Source organism: Cynocephalus volans, chromosome 12, assembly GCF_027409185.1.
Source record: "Cynocephalus volans isolate mCynVol1 chromosome 12, mCynVol1.pri, whole genome shotgun sequence".
Classification (NCBI taxonomy): Eukaryota; Metazoa; Chordata; class Mammalia; order Dermoptera; family Cynocephalidae; genus Cynocephalus; species Cynocephalus volans.
Genome location: NC_084471.1, coordinates 19,111,095 through 19,130,669, shown reverse-complemented (window position 1 = coordinate 19,130,669; position 19,575 = coordinate 19,111,095). Strand labels below are relative to the sequence as shown.

Sequence of the window (19,575 nt, the reverse complement as noted above, 5' to 3'; positions counted from 1 at the left end):
TTTCCCCTCCCTACCAGGATAATAAACATAAAGGAATATTGAATGCCTGGGGGAACTGCAGAGATTAGTGCTCTCACCAAAGACTTGTTAAAAATGAAGGCATAGAGATACTTCTCACACTGATTTAACTTGCGTGTTAGGTCTGTGCAGAAGGGAGATTTATCTTAGAGGGTGACTTTGAATTATTATAAACTTAATCAGGTGGCGACTCAAATTTCAGCTGTGTTGTTCAAGATATGGTATCTTTATTGAAACAAATCAACACAGCCTTCTGTTATGTCATCTTCGATCTGGCAAATACTTTATTTCTGTACCAGCTTGCAAGGATTACTAGAAGCAGTTTGCTTTTACCTGGCATGGCCAACAGTATACCATGACAGTCTTGCCTCTGTGTTATGTAGACCCCCCTGCTTTCTCTCAGACTCTATTTTGCAATGTCTCAGTCTTATTGATATCCCACAGCACATCATACTGGTCCAATACATCGATGACATTATAGTTATTGGACCTGATGAATAGGAAGTAAGTCACGTTCAATTCAGAGGGTGGGAGATAAATCTCATCTTTCTACCAAGTAATGTATCAGTTAGTGTCCAGTCAGAGAAAAGGAAACCATATTAACTATTTTAACAGAGGGAACTTACTAAAAGGTGTTGGTTAAGCAGGTCTTGGAGGATGGAGAATGTAAGAAAAGACTGAGATAACAGAGATAGTAATGGCAGGTAGTAGCTATCACCCCTAGGGCTTGAGTAACAAAATCAAGAGGTTGGGGTTACCAAATCAAGGAGCTTGGAGGAGGAGGAGGGGTACTGTGGAGCTGGGACCCAGACTTCTGAGAAAAAGTTGCTTGGCTTGGCTATTGGTATTTCAGGGACTTGGAGGAAGGGTCCCATAGAGCTGGGACCCAGACTTCTGAGGCAAGGGCACCTCCAGGCTGAGACTGTGAGATCTGACTTTTGTAACCTGTCAGTAATTACAGCTACAAGCAACACAATAGCCACTGTCCACCCACTTGAGCTGTAGTGACCAGAAAGGAATATAATGGGGACTATTCCGAGAATGCTGAAAGAAAGCCAGAAACAGGGACCAGTTGCTGGGGTGATGCTGACAGGAACAGCAAGCAAAGCTGGAATGAGCAGCCCGTTTCCCATCTTTGGCATTTTATTCTTCCTCTTGTATCCCCTGTTGGTAGAATCTAATGGGGAGCCTGGTGGCAGAGGGAGTGTGGTTTTCAGACTCCTAGTCTCGGCATCACCGAGGATGGGTGGGGAAGGTGGATTTGGAGGTGAGGAACAACAGCTTCATGGCCAGCACTGGTCCTCTAGCAAGAGCAGATTTTGTCTCGATATGCCACATAGTTGTTTCCAGATCACGCTTGACCCTTGGTAATTTGTGCTAGTTTCTCTTTCCCCTCATTGGCTCCAGCCTCTGGCTTCATGATAGTGAAATTGGAGAAGTCCAGATAAGTCCTAGTTCTTGGGGCCAGGGCAGAGGAGGTGGGAGGGAAACTGATAGAACTTACCTTTTACTTTTGTTTTTAGGTGATTTGGTTTATAGTACTGATTCTTTATCTCCTGTAACTCTGCATTTTGTTTCTCTTGGTATAAGCCTTATTCTCAAGGTTTCTTCCTTATTTATAATAGATTAAGGGGTGCTCTTGTCCCCAAATCTCTTCTCTCACATTTTCCTTCTCATTTCTTCTCTCACATTTCAGTGCCTTAGTTTGTAGGTGTCTGGGTATTGACTCCTGAATTATGCCTCTCTCCCAAGGAAGCTATTATTTATTTATTGGCACATATTAATTGTACATTTTTATATTTCATTTTTCTCCCAATTTCCATGTATCTAATTTATTTATTTTTTCTTTTTTTTAATTGAAGCATAATTGATTATATGTATCTGTGGGGTGCTGTGTTGAATATTAATACTGTGTGCAATATGTGATGCTCTAATCAGGATAATTAGTATAGTCAGCATTACACAATGTAATCATTTTTTGTGGCCCTTTACCAATTTCTTGCTAACTCCCTCCACGCCCCCCACCTCAGGTAACCTTAATTCTGTCCACTCCTTTTGACAGAGTTAGATTTCAATACGTGTATACAATGCGTGATGATCAAATCAAGGTAATTAGCATATTCATCATCACAAAAATTTATCATTTCTTTGTGATGAGAGCATTTGAGCTTCTCTCTTCTAGCCAATTGTGAACATACAATAAATTATTGTTAATTATAGATACGTGGCACTACTATAGCCCACTAGAACTTATTTTTCCTATCTAGCTGTGATTTTGTGTCTGTTAATCAGCCTCTTCCTTCTGCCCCACCCTTCCCAGCCTCTAGTAACTACAATTCTGCTCTCTACTTCTATAAGCTCAACTTTTTTTTTTTTTTTTTAGCTTCTACATGTAAGTGAGAACATGCAGCATCTTTCTGTGCCTGAATTATTTCACTTAATATCTTCCAGGCTTATCCATGTTGCTGCAAATGACAGGATTTAATTCTTTTTATGGCTGAGTAATATTCCATTGTGTATGTATACCACATTTTCTTTATCCAATCATCTGTTGATGGACACCTAAGTTGATTCCATATCTTGGTTGTTGTGAATAGTGCTGCAGGAAACATGGGGGTGTAGATATCTCTTCAGTATGCTGATTTTCTTTTTGGGTTGAATCTGTTTGGATTAACTCTGTTTGGTTAAATCCATTTGGGGATCTTTGAGCCTCTTGGATCTGGAAGTCCATAGTCCATATCTCTTCCCAAATGGGAAATATTCAGCTATTATTTCGTTAAATAGTTTTTTGATGCCTTTTCCCTGCAGTTCCCTATCTATTATAGGCTTTATTCCTTTTTTATTGTTTCTGTCCACCTGGGTTATTTCAAAAGAACTGTCTTCAAGTTTAGAAATTCTTTCTTTTGCTTGATCTAGCCTGTTGTTTAAGCTCTCAGTTTGGGTTTTTTTTTTTTTTTTTTTCCATTTAATGAATATTTCCATTCCAAGATTTCTGCTTGGTTCTTTTTTTATGATATCTATCTATTGAATTTTTTTCAGACCATTAAGTGTTTTTCTGATTTTGTTGGATTGTCTATCTGTATTCTCTTGTATCTCATTGAGTTTTCTTAAGATTATATGTTAAATACCTTTTCAGGCATTTCATAGATTTCCTTTTCTTTGGGTTAGGTTCTGGAGCATTATTGTTTTGAACTGTTGATGTCATGTTTCCTTGATGTCTGGGAAGCTGGGAGATCAGTCACTTCTTCTAATTTTTTGGAGTAGCTTTTGAATGGGAGAGACTCTTTCCTGTAGATGTGTTCTATAATGTTAGTTGGTTAGGGTAGTTTAGGTTTGGTTCTGGGTGAGTGCAGTAGTGTAGTCTCCATGTGATTTCTTTGACTGTATTCAGTGTCGAAGTTGTCTGCAAGTGCCTCAGTGGCCTAGGTGCTTGGGTGCTCAGCAGCTACTTGCTGTAGTGCTGATACTGAGCAAGATTTCTGGGACTGCAGGTGGGGCTTTGAGCCTTTGGGAGATAAGCTGGTGTGCTCAGTGACTCCTCAGCTGAAGTGGGCCACTCTTAAGAAGGTCAGTGGGGTTGCAGTTAGGACTTTGGTGTTCCAGGAGAGGTACTGTGGCAATAGGCTGTTCCTCTGCTAAAGTGAGTATGGTTGCTGGGGAAATGGGTGGAACCATGGAGCCATGCAGAAGTTCCTCAAGTGGAGTGGTCAACACTGGGATGAAGTTGCTGGGGCTGTGTTCAGGACCTTGGACTCCCAGGAGAGGCACTAGGGCATTGTACACCTCCTCAGCTGGCATTGGCAACTCTGGGTGGGGTTGCTAGGGTTGTAGGCAAGATCTCAGGTCCCTGGGAGAGACATTATGGTGCTCTGCAGCTCCTCAGCTGGATTGGGCCACTGTGGGTAAGGCTGCTAGTGCTGTGGGCAGAACCCTGAGCCCCCAGGAGAGGTGCTGGGGTGCCCTGCAGCTCCTTAACTGGAGTTTGTGACTCTGGGCAAAGACATTGGGGCTGTTGGCAGGACTCTGCACCCCCAAGGGGGATGCTGGGTTGCTCCACAGCTTCTCAGCTAGAGTAGGTGACTCTGGGTGAGGTTGCTTGGGTGGGGCTTTTGTTTAGAAGTGGAATTCTCCTATAGGATATTTATCCAGGTTGATATATGTCCACTTGCTCCTTTTCTAAGGAAGTGAGATTATAGTTAAGCTTAGTTTGTAGAGATATTTGGACCAATTAATTCCTGAAGAGTGTTATCAAGTACAGAATAGCAGTTTGGCCTCTTCTAGTTTATCTACCATGAATTGGCCTTATATCCACTTTATCTTTTCCTATATGGAATAATTCAATCTTTAGGCCCTTCTCTCTAAGGGAAGGTTCTAAGGGGTATAGTCATCTCATACATTTGCCCTTACAGAAAATAGGGTTGTGCTGCCTGTTTCTGAGGGCCTTCTGGACTATCAGTGACTACTATTCTCACAAAGCTGAGGAAGGTGTGCTCTGTGTTCTCACTCCCCACTTCCTTCACTGGTCTGGGGGACAAATTTTACAGTCCACCAGCAATCACAGCTGCAGGCCATGCAATAGACACTGCCCTCCCACTTGAGCTGTAGTGATGAGAAAAAGAATAATAATCATGCTCTCAGTGAGGCACAGAGTGGCTCATCCAAGAGCTTACATAATTGTGGATGTTCTGGCCTGAACATAGTTCACAGCTTGACATCTGGCTCATCAGGGGAAGAAGGACCATAAACTATTTTTCTTTCTTTTGAAACCTAACAAATCTGCATGTGCCTACTATGATGTGCAGAGGTGTGCAAAATGTAAACTTTACTTCTAATTACATTAAGCTCCATATAGGTAGCTTGGTTATCCCCTGCTCATCACAAGCTTTCTTTGGCTCTTATATGTCTAAGAAAATATTAGCAAATGAATTATTAAGGCAGCTTGATAACATAACCTTTCAAAATGTGGAGTTTTGTGAGGGTTAAAAAGTACAATGATTCCTTAAAATGGTGTGCAAATGGGGCACTCCAGATATACGGACAGCTATGGCATTTTCAAAACTTGAGAACTTGAGAACAAGGGTTAGAATTCCAAAGACTGAATGTTTCTTGGTAAGTTGTTGTATTCGTCCATTTCTATTGCTGCTTGTAACAGAATACCTGAAACTGGGTAATTTACAAAGAAAAAATATTTATTCCTTACAGTTTTGGAGGCTGGGAAGTCCAAAGTCCAGGGAACACATCTGGCGAGGGCCTTCTCTTGGTGGTAACTCTCCAGCAGCGCAGAGTATCACATGGCGAAGTGGCAGAAGCAGAGAGAAACTAATCTCCTCACTGACTCTCCTTTTAAAGCCACCAGAACCACTCCCATTATTCCAAGAAGGGATCAATCCATTCACGAGGGTCCAATCCTCACAATTCAGTCACCTCTTCAAGGCCTCACCTTTCAGCTACCACATTGAGATTTCCCACCCTTTTAACACTGTCACAATGGGGGTTAAGTTTCTAATACGTGGACTTTGGGGGATGCAACTCAACCCACTGCAGTTGCTGAGTGGTAAGAAAAATTTAATATCCCAGTTTTGAACTTTCTTTTGATATCGTCCACTTCTCTTTTCAAGAAATGACCTTTAGGGAAGTTAGTCCCCCATACCGGAAGATGTATTTTTTAGATTCCCATCTACAGCCTAGAAACCTACTAACCTTGAGGCAATTCTGTTGGCCTGTCAGGGCCTTTGGCTTAACATCTTTGAGCTTTCCTTCTACCAGGAATTTATTGCTGCTTGCCGAACCATTTCTTCTTTCTTCCTTTTTATCTTTCTATCTTTTTTTTTTCTTTTTGGCGGCTAGCTGGTGCAGGGATCTGAACCCTTGACCTTGGTGTTGCAATACCATGCTGTAACCAACTGGCCAGCCCCATTTCTTCTTTCTTATGCTATAGCCTGTGCATTTGGGGCAGGAACACACCATTCCAGCTGGTAGGATGCTGTCTTCTTGGATGTGGGTAGGACAGCATTTGGTTCTCCCTAGGCAACTAAACAATGGCTTGGACCTATCCTTCCGTAAGGAGAGTCGGTTTAGACCAACTCTCTGTGATTTAAGAATGGATTCTTATGTAACTGATGATTGTATTTGCATAAAAATGAGTTATGTAGCAATTTGACAAGTTGTACAAAAATTGATGGTCCGTAGAAGCTGTTAGTGGTTTCTTCTAATGCTAATGAAACATAGACCTAGGACTCTTTAACCATCTTGGTTCCCTCTTTCCTTGAGTGGGAAGATAAAAATTAGAGAGATCCAGCAGGGGGAATGTGCGTGTTTCTGTAATATAAATTAGAGGCCCACAGTTTATGAAGTAGGAGTTGGAATCACACAAACTTGGGTTTGAATTCTGGCTCTATTACCTAGCTTTGTAACCTCGGTCATGCTGCTTAATCTTCCAGAGTCTCAGTTTTTCATCTTTAAAATGTGGCTAATACTAGTCTTGCAGAAGTGTGATGCAGTTAAAGGAAATAATAGCACTAGCCAAATGCCTGGTATAATTACACAAGCAGATTGTGAGACAGGGGTGTTGTTTAAGGCTATTGCAAGAGAGGTGTGGAGGCAGCCCCCACTTTAGGAGAAGCCACCATGTTGGTCTGCCACTGGAAGTGTCTTTGACTTTCCCATCTTTCTACCTGAGAGGCAGAGTGGTGAATTAGAATGTGGAGCATGGCTTTGGTGTCCAGTGGATGGGGTTTGAATGTCTGTCTTGCTTGTTGTTCTTGTATGTTTATTAATTACATGGCTCTCTGCATCGATTTCCTCAGGACTACATTCTCAGAGCTGTTGGTGGGGAATAGCACTGATGCCTGACACAGAGCAGAGACTCATTAATGATGCTGTTTCCCCCCCGTGTAGTCCTAGTCTCCAGGCTTAGTATTGGAGAATTATTGTGTATGGAAGAAATGGTTGATGCAACAAACTCATACGTGGGAGCGCATATGTAAAGGCAGCTTGATAACTTATTTGAAGGTATAAAAGAATGGACATCTATAACTCTTTATAAATGGTATTTTAAAAGATTTTATATTATATCTGAAGCTTAATTTATTATCTAATAAATATGGCAGCTACATTATCGTTTTCTGCCAGTTAGATGTGTAAGGTTGTTGTTTAATTTTTATAATGGGGAACACAGATAGGGTTTTAAGCTATTGAATAATAAGAAATAATAGATTGAAATAATTTATTATTTTCTTATATTTTGGGAAGTAAAGTGTGAGAATATTTATTTTAAAACCTTAAATATATCCTTAAGCAGAATTAGGCAAAAGGGGAAAGAATTTAAACAGGTATGTAACTGGGTTGAAAAAATAGCTGTGGCAGAAAATATGAGACTTTGTATTTGTCCAAATCTGCTGGTTATATACAGCTGCAAAAACAATTTCATGTTAACATTAGTCACTCAGGACTGAGTAAGCATTTCTAATCATCTTGAATGACTTTGTCACAGTCATTTTCCCATTATCTACACTAAAGGGTTATAAATCCATTTTAATTAAAAGTAATAAACAACACTTGGCTATACCACAGCAATAAGCATAACACCATTTCTAATACAGTATGACTTTGACACTTTTGAATTAAAAACGACCCAACTTTAGCAAGAGGTAAATGAAGGTGATAATTATGTGGTCAATTTAGGTTATATGCTTAGTTTAGATAAATTAGATCTCAAGGTGTATTTTGTACTTTATTGGAGTGTTATAGCTGTTTATGGCCAGCGTTCATCAGATAACTTCAAATCCACACTTTCCTTCTTTAAAGACTTGGGACTTAATTGGCTGTTGCAGTGAAGCAAAATCTCATGTACGTTTACAGTTACCTTTGAAATATTCACAACTTTTAAGTGGGTGAAACCATTGTTAGACAATCTCTAAAATCAGAAGATTTAACAAAGATGTTTAGATGTTTTCAGTGTGCTTTCTCCTTGACTAAAGCCCCTTAGAATTAGCCCTTAATTAGCCCTTAACTAAAGCCCCTGAGTTCAGCCAGATACATTTGAATCTTACTGAGTTATTTTCTTTCAGAAAAGTAACTTATATGTGCTAATTAATGCTTTGAGGCTGGCATTTTAAAGTAGCAATTCCCTTTAAAAACTTCCTTCTAAACATTTCTTCCCTCTCTTTGCAGCAGATAAAAGGCTGGTGTTTTTAGATAAAAAGAAATCAAATTTGCATTAATTCTTTTTGCACTAAAGAAAAATTTTCAACACCTATAGTCGTGGCATTGAACTGGCACGAGAGACCCCAAATCATAGTGTGTTAGAAATAGACTAAGGGACCTTGGGAGTTATCTGGTCAACCTACTTATGTCACACAGGAGTGGGTGGCACGGCTGACATGAGAATTCAAGCTTCCTGACGACTAACTTATGTGCCCTTTCTGATCTCAGCTGCCCTCAGTTTTTCATTTTGTTTGGCAGTTGGGCTTTTTGGCATTTGCTGGATTTGCACATTTTGGTAGAAAATTACCGAGTCTTTAGTGTATGAATGATTGAGGTTGAGCCAAAATACTATTGTAGAAATACTGGTGGAAACACTTGAAATAAACAAAATCGACTTTAACTCAGTGGTCCTCTTTTTCTCATAACTAAAATTGGAGGCTCTGACTATGTAATCAAGCGGCTCATAGCAAATGTTTTTGACCTTTTAGGACAGAAGAATCGATAACAGAAGATGACAAGAGGAGGTATGTTTTTATTGCAGCTAGCTTTAATTTGAGTAATTTTGGCCATACCTCATGGATTTAAGACACTGTAGCACATTACCAATAACACAGAGATTCTACCAGAAAAACTTTTGGCAGGGAGAATACAGGTAGGAGCATGTGATCTGAAAAATAATTTGTCTAGAATCCATAATCTTTCCTTCCTTCAAGCTTGGTTTGGTCCTTTGCATATCATGGCCTGTGCTAATTTCCGTCCTGTGGACTTCGGGTGTGCCATTCTCCCTAGCTGGATGGCTTCCCTTCATTCTCTCAGCCTTTCTGTCCTTGCACGCCTCCTCTGATTAACTGCAGTCTACTCTCATGACTCCTTAGCTCTCTCCCCCCTCATTTTATATTTATATCTCCCTATAGGTAAAATGTTTTTGTGTGTCCATAACAACCAATACCATGTTGAGCACTCTGAATTCTTGATAAGCATTGATTGATTAACAGTAACATGTCATTCTGCTGATATTTATTACTGTACTAAGTTATAAAATCTCAACTTCTTATTGCAAGTAAAATATCTAAAATTCTACTAACTCAATACAGCTTTTTTTTTTTTAAATAGCTTCTTTTTAACATAGAAAAAACAATTATATTTCCAGGGGCGATAATATTCTGAATTCTACTTTTGAAAAATCATGAGTTATTTTAATAATTATATAATTGTTTGAAGTACTCCATGCTTCTATTGCTTCCTGTAAATATATTGTACCATTTAAATCGGTCTGATTTCTTTTCATTAAGAAACTATGGAGGAGTATATGTTGGTCTACCATCAGAGGCTGTCAGTATGGTGTCCAATCAAACAAAGACTGTACGAAAAAGTAGGTAAAATCATGTATTTGTTTTCTCTACATATTTATTTTTCTGTTTTATGAAAAAATACGGAATTTATATTTCAGCTTGTGTGACTCAACCTATGTAGTACTTAGTTGCAGTGAACCATGTGTAAGTAGTATCTGTTCATTGTAATCATTTGTTGAAATAGCTGCCCACATGTGAAGAGTAATTCCAGAACAAAATTTAGCTTTTATTGGTGGTTGTGCTGCATGGATATTTTAAATTTCTTGTTAATTTCAGTGACTATCAGTGTGAAAATGAAAGCTAATATTAAAGTAAATTTAATTTTGGAGTTTTTGGAGAATATAAAGGTGAATTTCTGTAATATAAGATGACTGACTGATAAGCAAATCTGGTGATTAAAGGAAAAATGCATATTGTATAAATTAATGCAGTGAGGTTCCTTTTTCTGAATTTTAATAGTTAGCAATTGTGGGGCTAATGAAATCCTTTTGAATAAATAGAGATGACTACAACATTGTAGATGGCTTCTTGCTTAAGTAAATTTTCAAGCGAGTCTCCTGGTAAAGAATGCTGATTTACTAACCACTGTACTGATGTCTGATATAGAATTTTAAATGACTGTTAATATGTTTACTTTGCACACAGGCTACATATTACATTATTTTTAACATACTATTGTTATTTGTTCCTCATTGCTATTTTTCTACTTTATGATTTAGACTAGCAACTATATATAAGTCACACTGTTTGTAATTTTGTAGGAAATTAGAATATGTTCTTTGCAATCTGAAAATTTAACTTTTCTTAATTTTCTTTTTAAGATTAGAAGAAAATAACATCACAACTCAATAATCAAGAGGTACTATATATTTTTCTAAATAATTTTACATACTTAGCCTTGATGAATGAACTACAGATATTATTGCTTTGCATTTCTAAGAAATCTTGAACTTCAGGATTAGAAGGGTTTCATCCTATCGAATCGAGTATGTTTATTGGTAAAGAAATTAATTATCAGATTGATTTTCTTTACAGCTACTTTTTTTTTCATTTCATTTTGTTTAAAATGCAACTTAATTTATTTAATAAGAGCAAGCTAACTGGCCCCCTAAAACATCAAGGTCTCAGTCTTCTTCATTGCTGAAAGCTTTGAGGGCCCAGGGCTTGAGAAGTGACAGATAGGGGGAGACCAGAGAGGATAGGACTGGGAATTAGATTAGGATCAGTATTAAGTGTCTGGAAATAGCCAGAGGTTAAATAATATACTGAGAGGAGATGTATCAGTGCCAAAATTCCAGTAGAGATGGGCAATCAACATTTTACAGAGGTGCATTACATAGGAAGGAATAGTAAGAATCATAAGCTATGTTTACAGGTTGGGTATTATAACACACGTTCAACATGGACAGAAAGAAACTGTTATCGAAAAGATGAAGCACTGTAGACCTGGGATCCTGGTGATGAGCTTGGAGTTAGAATTACAGTAAGAACAACAAGAACAAGACTTACAGAAAAATCACTTTTATTTTCACCCTCTGGGTGCCAGTCTCTAGAAGATATGGAGCAGCATTTCCATCGAGGTAAAGAGTCTTGGTTCACATGCTCCAACACCACATTGATGCTTGGATCAGAAATATCTTATCTCCTGAGATAGCCCATTCTCTCCTGGGAGTCAGAGAGCCTTGGATTTGAATTCAGGCTCTTTCACTTACTAGCTGGGCAAGTTACTTCCCCTTTATGGCCTCAATTTTGTAATCTGTTAAATGGAGCTAATGCTTAGATTGAAGGGTTGTTGTTAGAATTAAATATGAAATAAATGGTAGCTTCTGCTATCGTTGTTGTTATTCGTTATCATTACCACCATCATCCTATTATTTTTTAAAATTATTTTTTAATTGATACACAATAATTGTATATATTTATGGGATTATTATTTTTTATTGAAACATAATTGATTGTATATATCTGTGGGGTACAGCTTTGTATGTCAATACCTGTATGCAATATGTGATGCTTAAAGCAGGATAATTAGTATAATCAACATTATACAATGTAATCATTTTTTGTGGCCCTTCATGCTAACCCTCCCTCCCCCCTTTCCCACCTCTGTGGCCTCAGTTCTGTTCTCTCCTTTTGAAAGTTCAGCGAATTGTTGTGATTGTTGAATTTTTCTTTAGTCCTTTTTTTATTTATTTGTTTATTTTTTTAGATCCCACTTATGAGTAAGGACATGTAGTATTTCTCTTTCTATACCTGCGGTGAGATGATATCTCAGTGTGTTTTTGATTTGTATTTCCCTGATGCTTTAGTGATGTTGAGCATTTTTTCATGTGTCTGTTGGCCATTTGTATATCTTCCTTTGAGAAATGCCTGCTCAGCTCCTTTGCCCATTTTTTTTTTTTTAAGTTGGGTTACTTGTTTTTTTACTGTTAAGTTGTTTGAGTTCTTTGTAGATTATGGATATTTATCCTTGTCAGATACATAGTTTGCAAACATTTTCTCCCGTTATGTAGGTTGTCTTTTTGCTCTGTTGATTATTTCTTTTGCTGCACAGAAGCTTTTTAGTGTGATATAATACCATTTGTTTATTTTTTCTTTTGTTGCCTGTGCTTGTAGGATCTTATGCCTAGTTCTTTGCCCAGTTCTACCTCCTTAGGTGTCTTGTCTATGTTTTCTTTAGGAGTTTTGTAGTTTCAGGTCTTACATTTAAGTCTTTAATATATTCTGAACTGATTTTGATATATGGTGAAAGGTACAGGTCTAGTTTCATTCTTCTACATATGGATGTCCAATTTTCCCAGCACCATTTACTGAAGAGGTGGTTTTTCCCCAATGTATGTCCTTGGTGCCTTTGTCAAAGACGAGTTGTCTGTAAAAATGTGGGTTGATTTCTGGGTTCTCCATTCTGTTCCATTGGTCCCAGTGTCTGTTTTAATGCTGATACTATTCTGTTATGGTTACTAAAGCTTTGTAGTGTAATTAGAAGTCAGGTAGTGTTATGCCTCTGGCTTTATTTTATTTTATTTTTTGCTGAGGCTTGATTTGGCTATTCAGGGTCTTTTTTTGTTCCATATGAATGTTAGGATTTTTTTTTCTATTTCTGTGAAGAATGTCATTGGTATTTTGATGAGGATTGCATTGAACCTATAGATTGCTTTGGACATTTTCACAATGTGAATTCTTACAATCCAAGAGCGTGGAATATTTTTTCCATCTTTCTGTGGCCTTGTCAATTTCTTTCAGCAGTGATTTGTAATTCTTGTTGTAAAGATCTTTCACCTCCTTGGATAAATTTATTCCTGGGTGGGTTTTTTTTTGTTGGTGACTTATAAATGGGCTTCCTTTCTTGATTTCTTTTTCTGTTAGTTCGTTATTGGAGTATAAAAATGCTCCTGATATTTGAGTGTTGATTTTGTATCCTGCCACTTTACTGAAATCTTTTGTCAGCTCTAAGAGTTCTTTTGTAGTGTCTTTAGATTTTTCTATATATAGGATCATGTCATCTGCAAACAGGGACAGTTTAACTTCATCTCTTCCAGTCTGGATGCCCTTTATTTCTTTCTCTTGCCTGATTGCTCTGGCTAGTACTTCTAATGCTCTGTTAAATAGGGGTGGTAAGAGTGGGCATCCTTGTCTTGGTTCCTGTTCTTAAAGGAAAAGCTTTCAGCTTTTCCTCTTTCTATGCCTGGGGTGAGATGATATCTCAATGTGGTTTTGATTTGTATTTCCCTGATTCTTTCAGCTTTTCCTCATTCTGTATGGTATTGGCAGTGGGTTTGCTGTAAAAGGCTTTTATTGTGTTGAGATACTTTCATTCTATACCTAATTTGCTGAGAGTCTTTGTCATAAAGGGATGTTGAATTTTGTCAATTATTTTTCTGTGTCTGTTGAGATAATCATATGGTTTTTGTTCTTGATTTTGTTGATGTGACATATCACATTTATTGATTTGCATATGTTGAACCGTATGTGTCCAGAAATGTATCTGTTTCTTCCAGGTTTTCAAATATGTTGACATATAGTTGTTTATAGTAGTCTCTATGATTCTTTGTATTTCTGTGGTATTGGTTGTAATGTTTCCTTCTTCATTTCTGATTTTTGTTATTTGGGTCTTCTTCCCTTTTTTTCGATTAGCCTAGCTAATTGTTGTTCTATTTTGTTTATCTTCTCAGAAAAAACACCAATGCTTTTTCATTTCATTGATCTTTTATATAATTTTTGGGGTCTCTATTTCATTTAAATCTTCTTTGACCTTAGTTAATGCTTTCCATAGACAAAGTTTGGGATTGGATTGTTCTTGTTTTTATTTTTTTTAGTTCTTTGAGGGGTAGCATTAAGTTGTTTATTTGAAATCTTTCTATTCTTTTGATGTAAGCATTTATTGCAATAAAATTCCTTCTTAGTACTGCTTTTGTGGTATCCCAAAAGTTTTTGTATGATGTGTCATTATTTTCATTAGTTTCAAGAAATTTTTTGATTTTCTGTTTAATTTCTTCTTGGACCCATGCATGGGTCATTCAGGAGCATGTTGTTAAATTTCTGTGTATTTGTATAGTTTCCAGAGTTTCACTTGTTATTGATTTCTAGTTTTAATCTGTTGTGGTCTAAAAAGACACTTGAAATGATTTCAGTTTTTCAAAATTTGTTGAGACTTGATTTGTGACCTAACATGTGGTCTATCCTGGATATGTTCCATGTGCTGATGAGAAGAACGTATATTCTGTAGTTGTTGGATGAAATGTTCTGTAGATATATGCCAGGTCCAGTTACTCTAAAGTGTAATTTAAACTGTTTCTTTGATTTGTTGCCTAGATGATCTGTTCAGTGCTGAGAGAACGGTGTTCAGGTCCCCAACTATTGTCGTATTGGAATCTACCTCTTTCTTTAGGTCTAATACTGTTTCTTTTATATATCTGGGTGCTCCAGTGTTGGGTCCATATGTATTTATGGTTGTTATGTCTTCTTGCTTGATAGATCCCTTTATCATTTAAATGGCCTTTTTTGTGTCTTTATGGTTTTTGTTTTAAAGTCTATTTTATCTGATATAATAGCTACTTCTGCTAGTTTTTGGTTTCCATTTGTGTGGTTTATGTTTTTCCATTGCTTCACTAGTAGTCTTGTGTGTGTCTTTACAGGGGAGGTGAGTCTCTTATAGACAGCATATAGTTATATCTAGATTTTTAATTCAGTCATTCAGTCTGTGTCTGAGGGGGGAATTTAATCCATTTACATTTAGGGTTGTTATTGAAAGGCATTGTCTTACCCCAGGCATTTTATATTTCATTCAGATGTTTTCAATATCTTTTGTTCCTTTATCTACCTTTTATTGTTTATCTTCAGTGTTTGTTAGTTTTTTGAGGTGGTATGATAGTTTCTTTCTCTTTCTCCTTTGCATTTATGTTCTACCAATGGGGTTTGTTTTTCTTGTTTATTCATGGTAGTGATTTTTGTTTTTTCGACTCTAGATGCAGGACTCCCTTGAAGTTTCTTATAGTGTTGGTCATGTGGTGGTGAACTCCCACAGTTTTTGTTTGTCTGGGAAATACACTATTTCTCCTTCATTTCTGGAGGATAGTCTTGCTGGGTATAGTATTGTTGGCTGGCAGTTTTTTTCTTTTAGTATTTTGAATATATCCTATTCTCTTCTGGCCTGTAGAGTTTCTGTTGAGAAGTCTACTGTAAGTCTGATGGGGACTCCCTTATAGGTGACTTGATGCTTTTCTTTTGCTGTTTTTAGGATTCTCTCTTTGTCTTGAGTTTTGCCAGTTTGACTACAATGTGTCTCAGGGAGGACCTTTCTGAATTGAATCTGTTTGGGGATCTTTGAGAATCCTGGATCTGAAGGTTCATGTCTCTCCCTATCCCTGGGAAGTTTTCCATTATAATTTAATTGAATACGGTTTTTTTTTTTTTTTTTTTTTTTTTGTCTTTTTCGTGACTGGTAAGGGGATTGCAACCCTTGGCTTGGTGTCGCCCGCACCACGCTCAGCCAGTGAGCGCACCGGCCATCCCTATGTAGGATCTGAATCCACGGCGGGAGCATCACTGCGCCCCCAGCGCCGCACTCTCTGGAGTGCGCCATGGGGTCGGCCTTAATTGAATATGTTTTTAATGTCTTTTCCCTTCTCCTCCCCTTCTGGAACACCTATGATTTGGATGTTTGTGTGCTTATGGTTTTCTCTTAGCTATCTTAGATTTTCATTTATCTTTTGATTCTTTTTATTTTTGTCTGCCTGCGTTGTTTGGAAAAAGACTGTTTAAGATCAGAAATTTTTCTTTTGCTTGCTCTAGCCTGCAGCTTAAGCTCTCAATTGTGTTTTTTAATTTGTTGAATGAATCCTTCACTTCCAGGAGGTCTGTTACATTCGTTTTTAAGTTATTGATCTTTTTGTAAATTTCCTCCTTCATATCCTGGATAGTTTTTCTCACTTCGTTGTTTTGTCTAACTGAATCTTAGTATATCTCATTGAGTTTCCTTAGGATTGTTGCTCAGAATTCCTTTTCAATCATTTCAAGGGTTTCCTGCACTATGGGGTCTGGTACTTGAGAATTATTGTGGTGGTGTCATATTTTTTTCTTGTTTTTCATATTTCTAGTAAGTCTACATTAAGGTCTGGTCTTCTGGTAGAGCAGTTGCTTCTTCTCCCACTGTGGAGAGGGCTTTGAGGAGAGCGACTTCCTCTTGTAAATGTGTTTCATATTGACCATTGAATAGGGTATTTTGGTATTGTTTCTGAGCAGATGCAGTAGTGTAGTCTCCATGTGGGTACTTTGACTGTATTCATTGTTGGAGTTGCATGTGAATGCCTCTGCCACCTTGGCACAAGGGCACTTAGTGGTTCCTTGCTGAAGCTGGTGACTGTGTTTTTGATCATTGAGGAAGTGGGTGAACTCTCAAGTTCTTGGGATGAGCACCTGAGTTCCCTGTCACTCTTTGGCTGGTGTGAGTGACCCTGGATGGGCTTGTTGGCACCCGGGTAGTGCCCTGTTATCCTGATGGGTGCACTGGGGCATACTGGACTTCCTCAGTTTGAATGGGTGAGCCTGGGCAGGGTTTCACTTTCCTCTTTCCTGTAGGCAGAGGCTCCTTCTGGGTTCCCCGGAGGCTTCCTGTTGTTAAGGGATGGTTTGGTGTGGTTGGGAATTTTCTTCCTCACTGTGTTTGGGTATCTTGGGTTTCTGCACTCTGGGGCTTCCACGTGTGTCTCTTCCCAGATCAAAGCAGTTGTGTCGGCTGTGTATGTACCTCCCACACCCAGATGCACTACTGCGGGGGCAGCATAATTCCCCTTGTGGGTTGGGCCACTGGTGTGCACTTGCTCACTTCTTTCCCTAAGCTCTGTTAGTGACTCTTCTTGTGTCAATACAGTCAAGTGGTCAGTGGGCCACCCGCATGGTGGTTGTGGCTGCTATGGCTGTGGTGGCTGCTACTGTGGCAGTGCACCCCCCTTGTGGTGGAAGTGGCATCAGGCTGCCCTTGTGGCAGAGGTGGCTTGGGTGGTGGGTGTGGTGGACCATCCACGTGGCAGCAGTATCTGCAGCAGTGGTGAGCGCCTGCGTGATGGTGCACCACGCTGTTGCTGTCTGTCGGCAGGGGCTGCTCTTTGCTCCTGAGGACCCTGCGCTCCTGTTGGGTGCTGGTGGGGGCGGCACTTGGCTCCTGAGGTCCCTGTGCTCCTGCTAGCTGTTGGCAGGGTCTGACCTCAACTCTTGAGGTCCCCGTGCTTCTGCTGGCTCTCAGTGGGAGCTTCCCCCTATTATTATTTTTTTCTTTTTATAACCAGAATCCAGCCATTTGCAGACCAGTATCTAATACTTGAATTGATATTGAACCAGCTTCTTGCCCAGGGCCAGTACTGGAGTTGGTGTTTAGGATGGGATGGGGTTTTAGAATAAGTTCACTGGTAAAAACAAAGAAGCTTTTCTACTGGGGAAAAGGGACACAGAAATGTTGCCAGTTTCTTCCTGCAGAAACTATAACAATCTTTGGGTTGCCACTTCTTTGAAGACTTTCTCATCAAGGCACCATTGTGGAGGTTTATTCCTTAGTACCCATGACCACATTAGGGTGTTAGGTTTTCTCTTTGGTAATTCACTGGAGATTTCTATGTCTAGTATTTTTAATAGAGTTCTAAGCCTCCATATAGATTTCTGAATTCCCTGGCAGTTTTCCCCTATGTAGAAGTATTTGTATTATTTGCATCAAATAGGAAAAATAAGCTAGTTGAAAGCAAGCATACATTAATGTTTACCATCCTGGAAACAGGATGTATTTCAACAAGTATAGGAATAGAATGGAAAGCAGTTCCATGTGGATAGATACCAAGAGAGGGGGCAGCTCTGCGGCTAGCACAGGCCTTAGACGTGTCCCTTCATTTCTCTCTCAGCTTCCCTCAACCTCTGTTTTCTCATGGGAGAGTTAGACAAGATGATTGTTCGCCTTTGTGTGTGGATCTAAAATTCCCTGATAAAAATTTAGCAATATTGCTGGTAAGCCAGCCCACATAACTTTAGTCAGCTAGCTAAAATCTTTCTTTACATTCCTGGCTATAAATATATATTGTCATCACCCCTTTCTCTCCTCAGTTTTCCCCATTCTTTGATTCTAAATGCTTAGCTCTATGCTGGCCACATATTATTAAATAAATATTGAGTGAATGTTGAATATGTGCTTTACTTAAAAGAAAGTCAGTAAATAATTTTTAGGCTTAAGGCTGATGTATTTTTATCTACATTGTACCTTTTCAAGTTTGCTAACTCTTTTTCTCTTCTTCTGTTTGTTGTCTTCATAGCTTGCCTCATCCATTTGGAAGGAATTTGGCTCCGTGGGACACTGTAATGTTAACAGACATTTCCGAGCAAATTCTAAATAGTTGCCCTCTCTCTCGCTCCCCCAAATCTTAAGCATATAGTGAAAACCATGGGTACATGTTGAATGTTGTGGTAATAGAAGGGAATTGGTGAAACAATACACCCGTTCATGGACCTTTCTGTGGTCCACCCACGAAAGCCAAGTTAACAACTGTCATGAGGCCATTTCTGCACAGCCTGAGCTGCCATGCCCACAGCATGCACCCCGGTCATTCAACACAGTCCATGGAGGTCATGTCTTCACCAATACTATTTTGATAATTTTTATATAGCAGAATCCTTATTCTATTTATAACTTCAGTTAAGTTAATAAGGCACTAAATGAATTACCTAAAGTAATATATTTGTCTGTTATCTTTCACTATTTCTACTTCACATTTATTTTTAGCTGTAAAATTGATAAATTGATTCTTACTACTATCTCTTTCCCTTTTTTACTATTTGTTTTTCAAATCTTATTTAACTGTCAGAGAATTTCCTTTTTAGGAACAATATTACACTGTAATATTTAAAAACGAAGTACTTAAATTTGCATGCCCTATGCACATTTTGATTAAATTCCTGTTTTCTGGTGTCAATGGCTTATGTAACTACAAATACTGTATAGCCATTGAATCTTGCACTCTACCTTCATGTAATCATGGAAGCTCATCATGTTAATTCTATATTATTTTCCAGGACCTGTGATTGATGGTTAGTGGAATATCTGGAAAATTTTGATAATGACATGTGTATCTACTTAGTACTGTGATATAGATTACTCAATTTATTAATATATTTCAACAATTAAAACATTTCTATCCCTCTTTACTTGGATTTCTTAATTATTTTTTAAAAGAACACTTTCAAAGAAGTCACACGTGGCATTATGATATATAGACAAATATAATATACCAATATATAAAGATAATAATGTATAGGTAGATTACTATGAAAACCCAAAAGTTTTCATAAGGAGAAAGGCATTGTCTTGTATATGTGGTTCATATGATGACCAGAGGGATGTCAAACTGATAAAAGTTATCGAGGTAAGAATTACTAAGAACTTATCATGACACATGGACCATGTACGTGCCCGTACCTCAAGTTCATGATAGGGTTTAAGTGGAACATCAGCAGTTTGTTCCAT

At 38.3% G+C, this 19,575-nt stretch overlaps 1 protein-coding gene across 1 annotated transcript in view; it reads left to right on the top strand.

The window, feature by feature from the left end:
• C12H12orf75 (chromosome 12 C12orf75 homolog) overlaps nucleotides 1-18,714 on the top strand; it is a 31,572-nt gene extending 12,858 nt beyond the window's left edge. Inside the window, exons 3-6 of the mRNA XM_063115634.1 lie at nucleotides 8,712-8,747; nucleotides 9,516-9,595; nucleotides 10,397-10,434; nucleotides 18,368-18,714. Coding sequence (XP_062971704.1) covers nucleotides 8,712-8,747; nucleotides 9,516-9,595; nucleotides 10,397-10,401 — 121 coding nt within the window. The 3' untranslated portion in view covers nucleotides 10,402-10,434; nucleotides 18,368-18,714. The remainder of the gene's footprint in view (nucleotides 1-8,711; nucleotides 8,748-9,515; nucleotides 9,596-10,396; nucleotides 10,435-18,367) is intronic.
• Nucleotides 18,715-19,575: the final 861 nt, after the last annotated feature.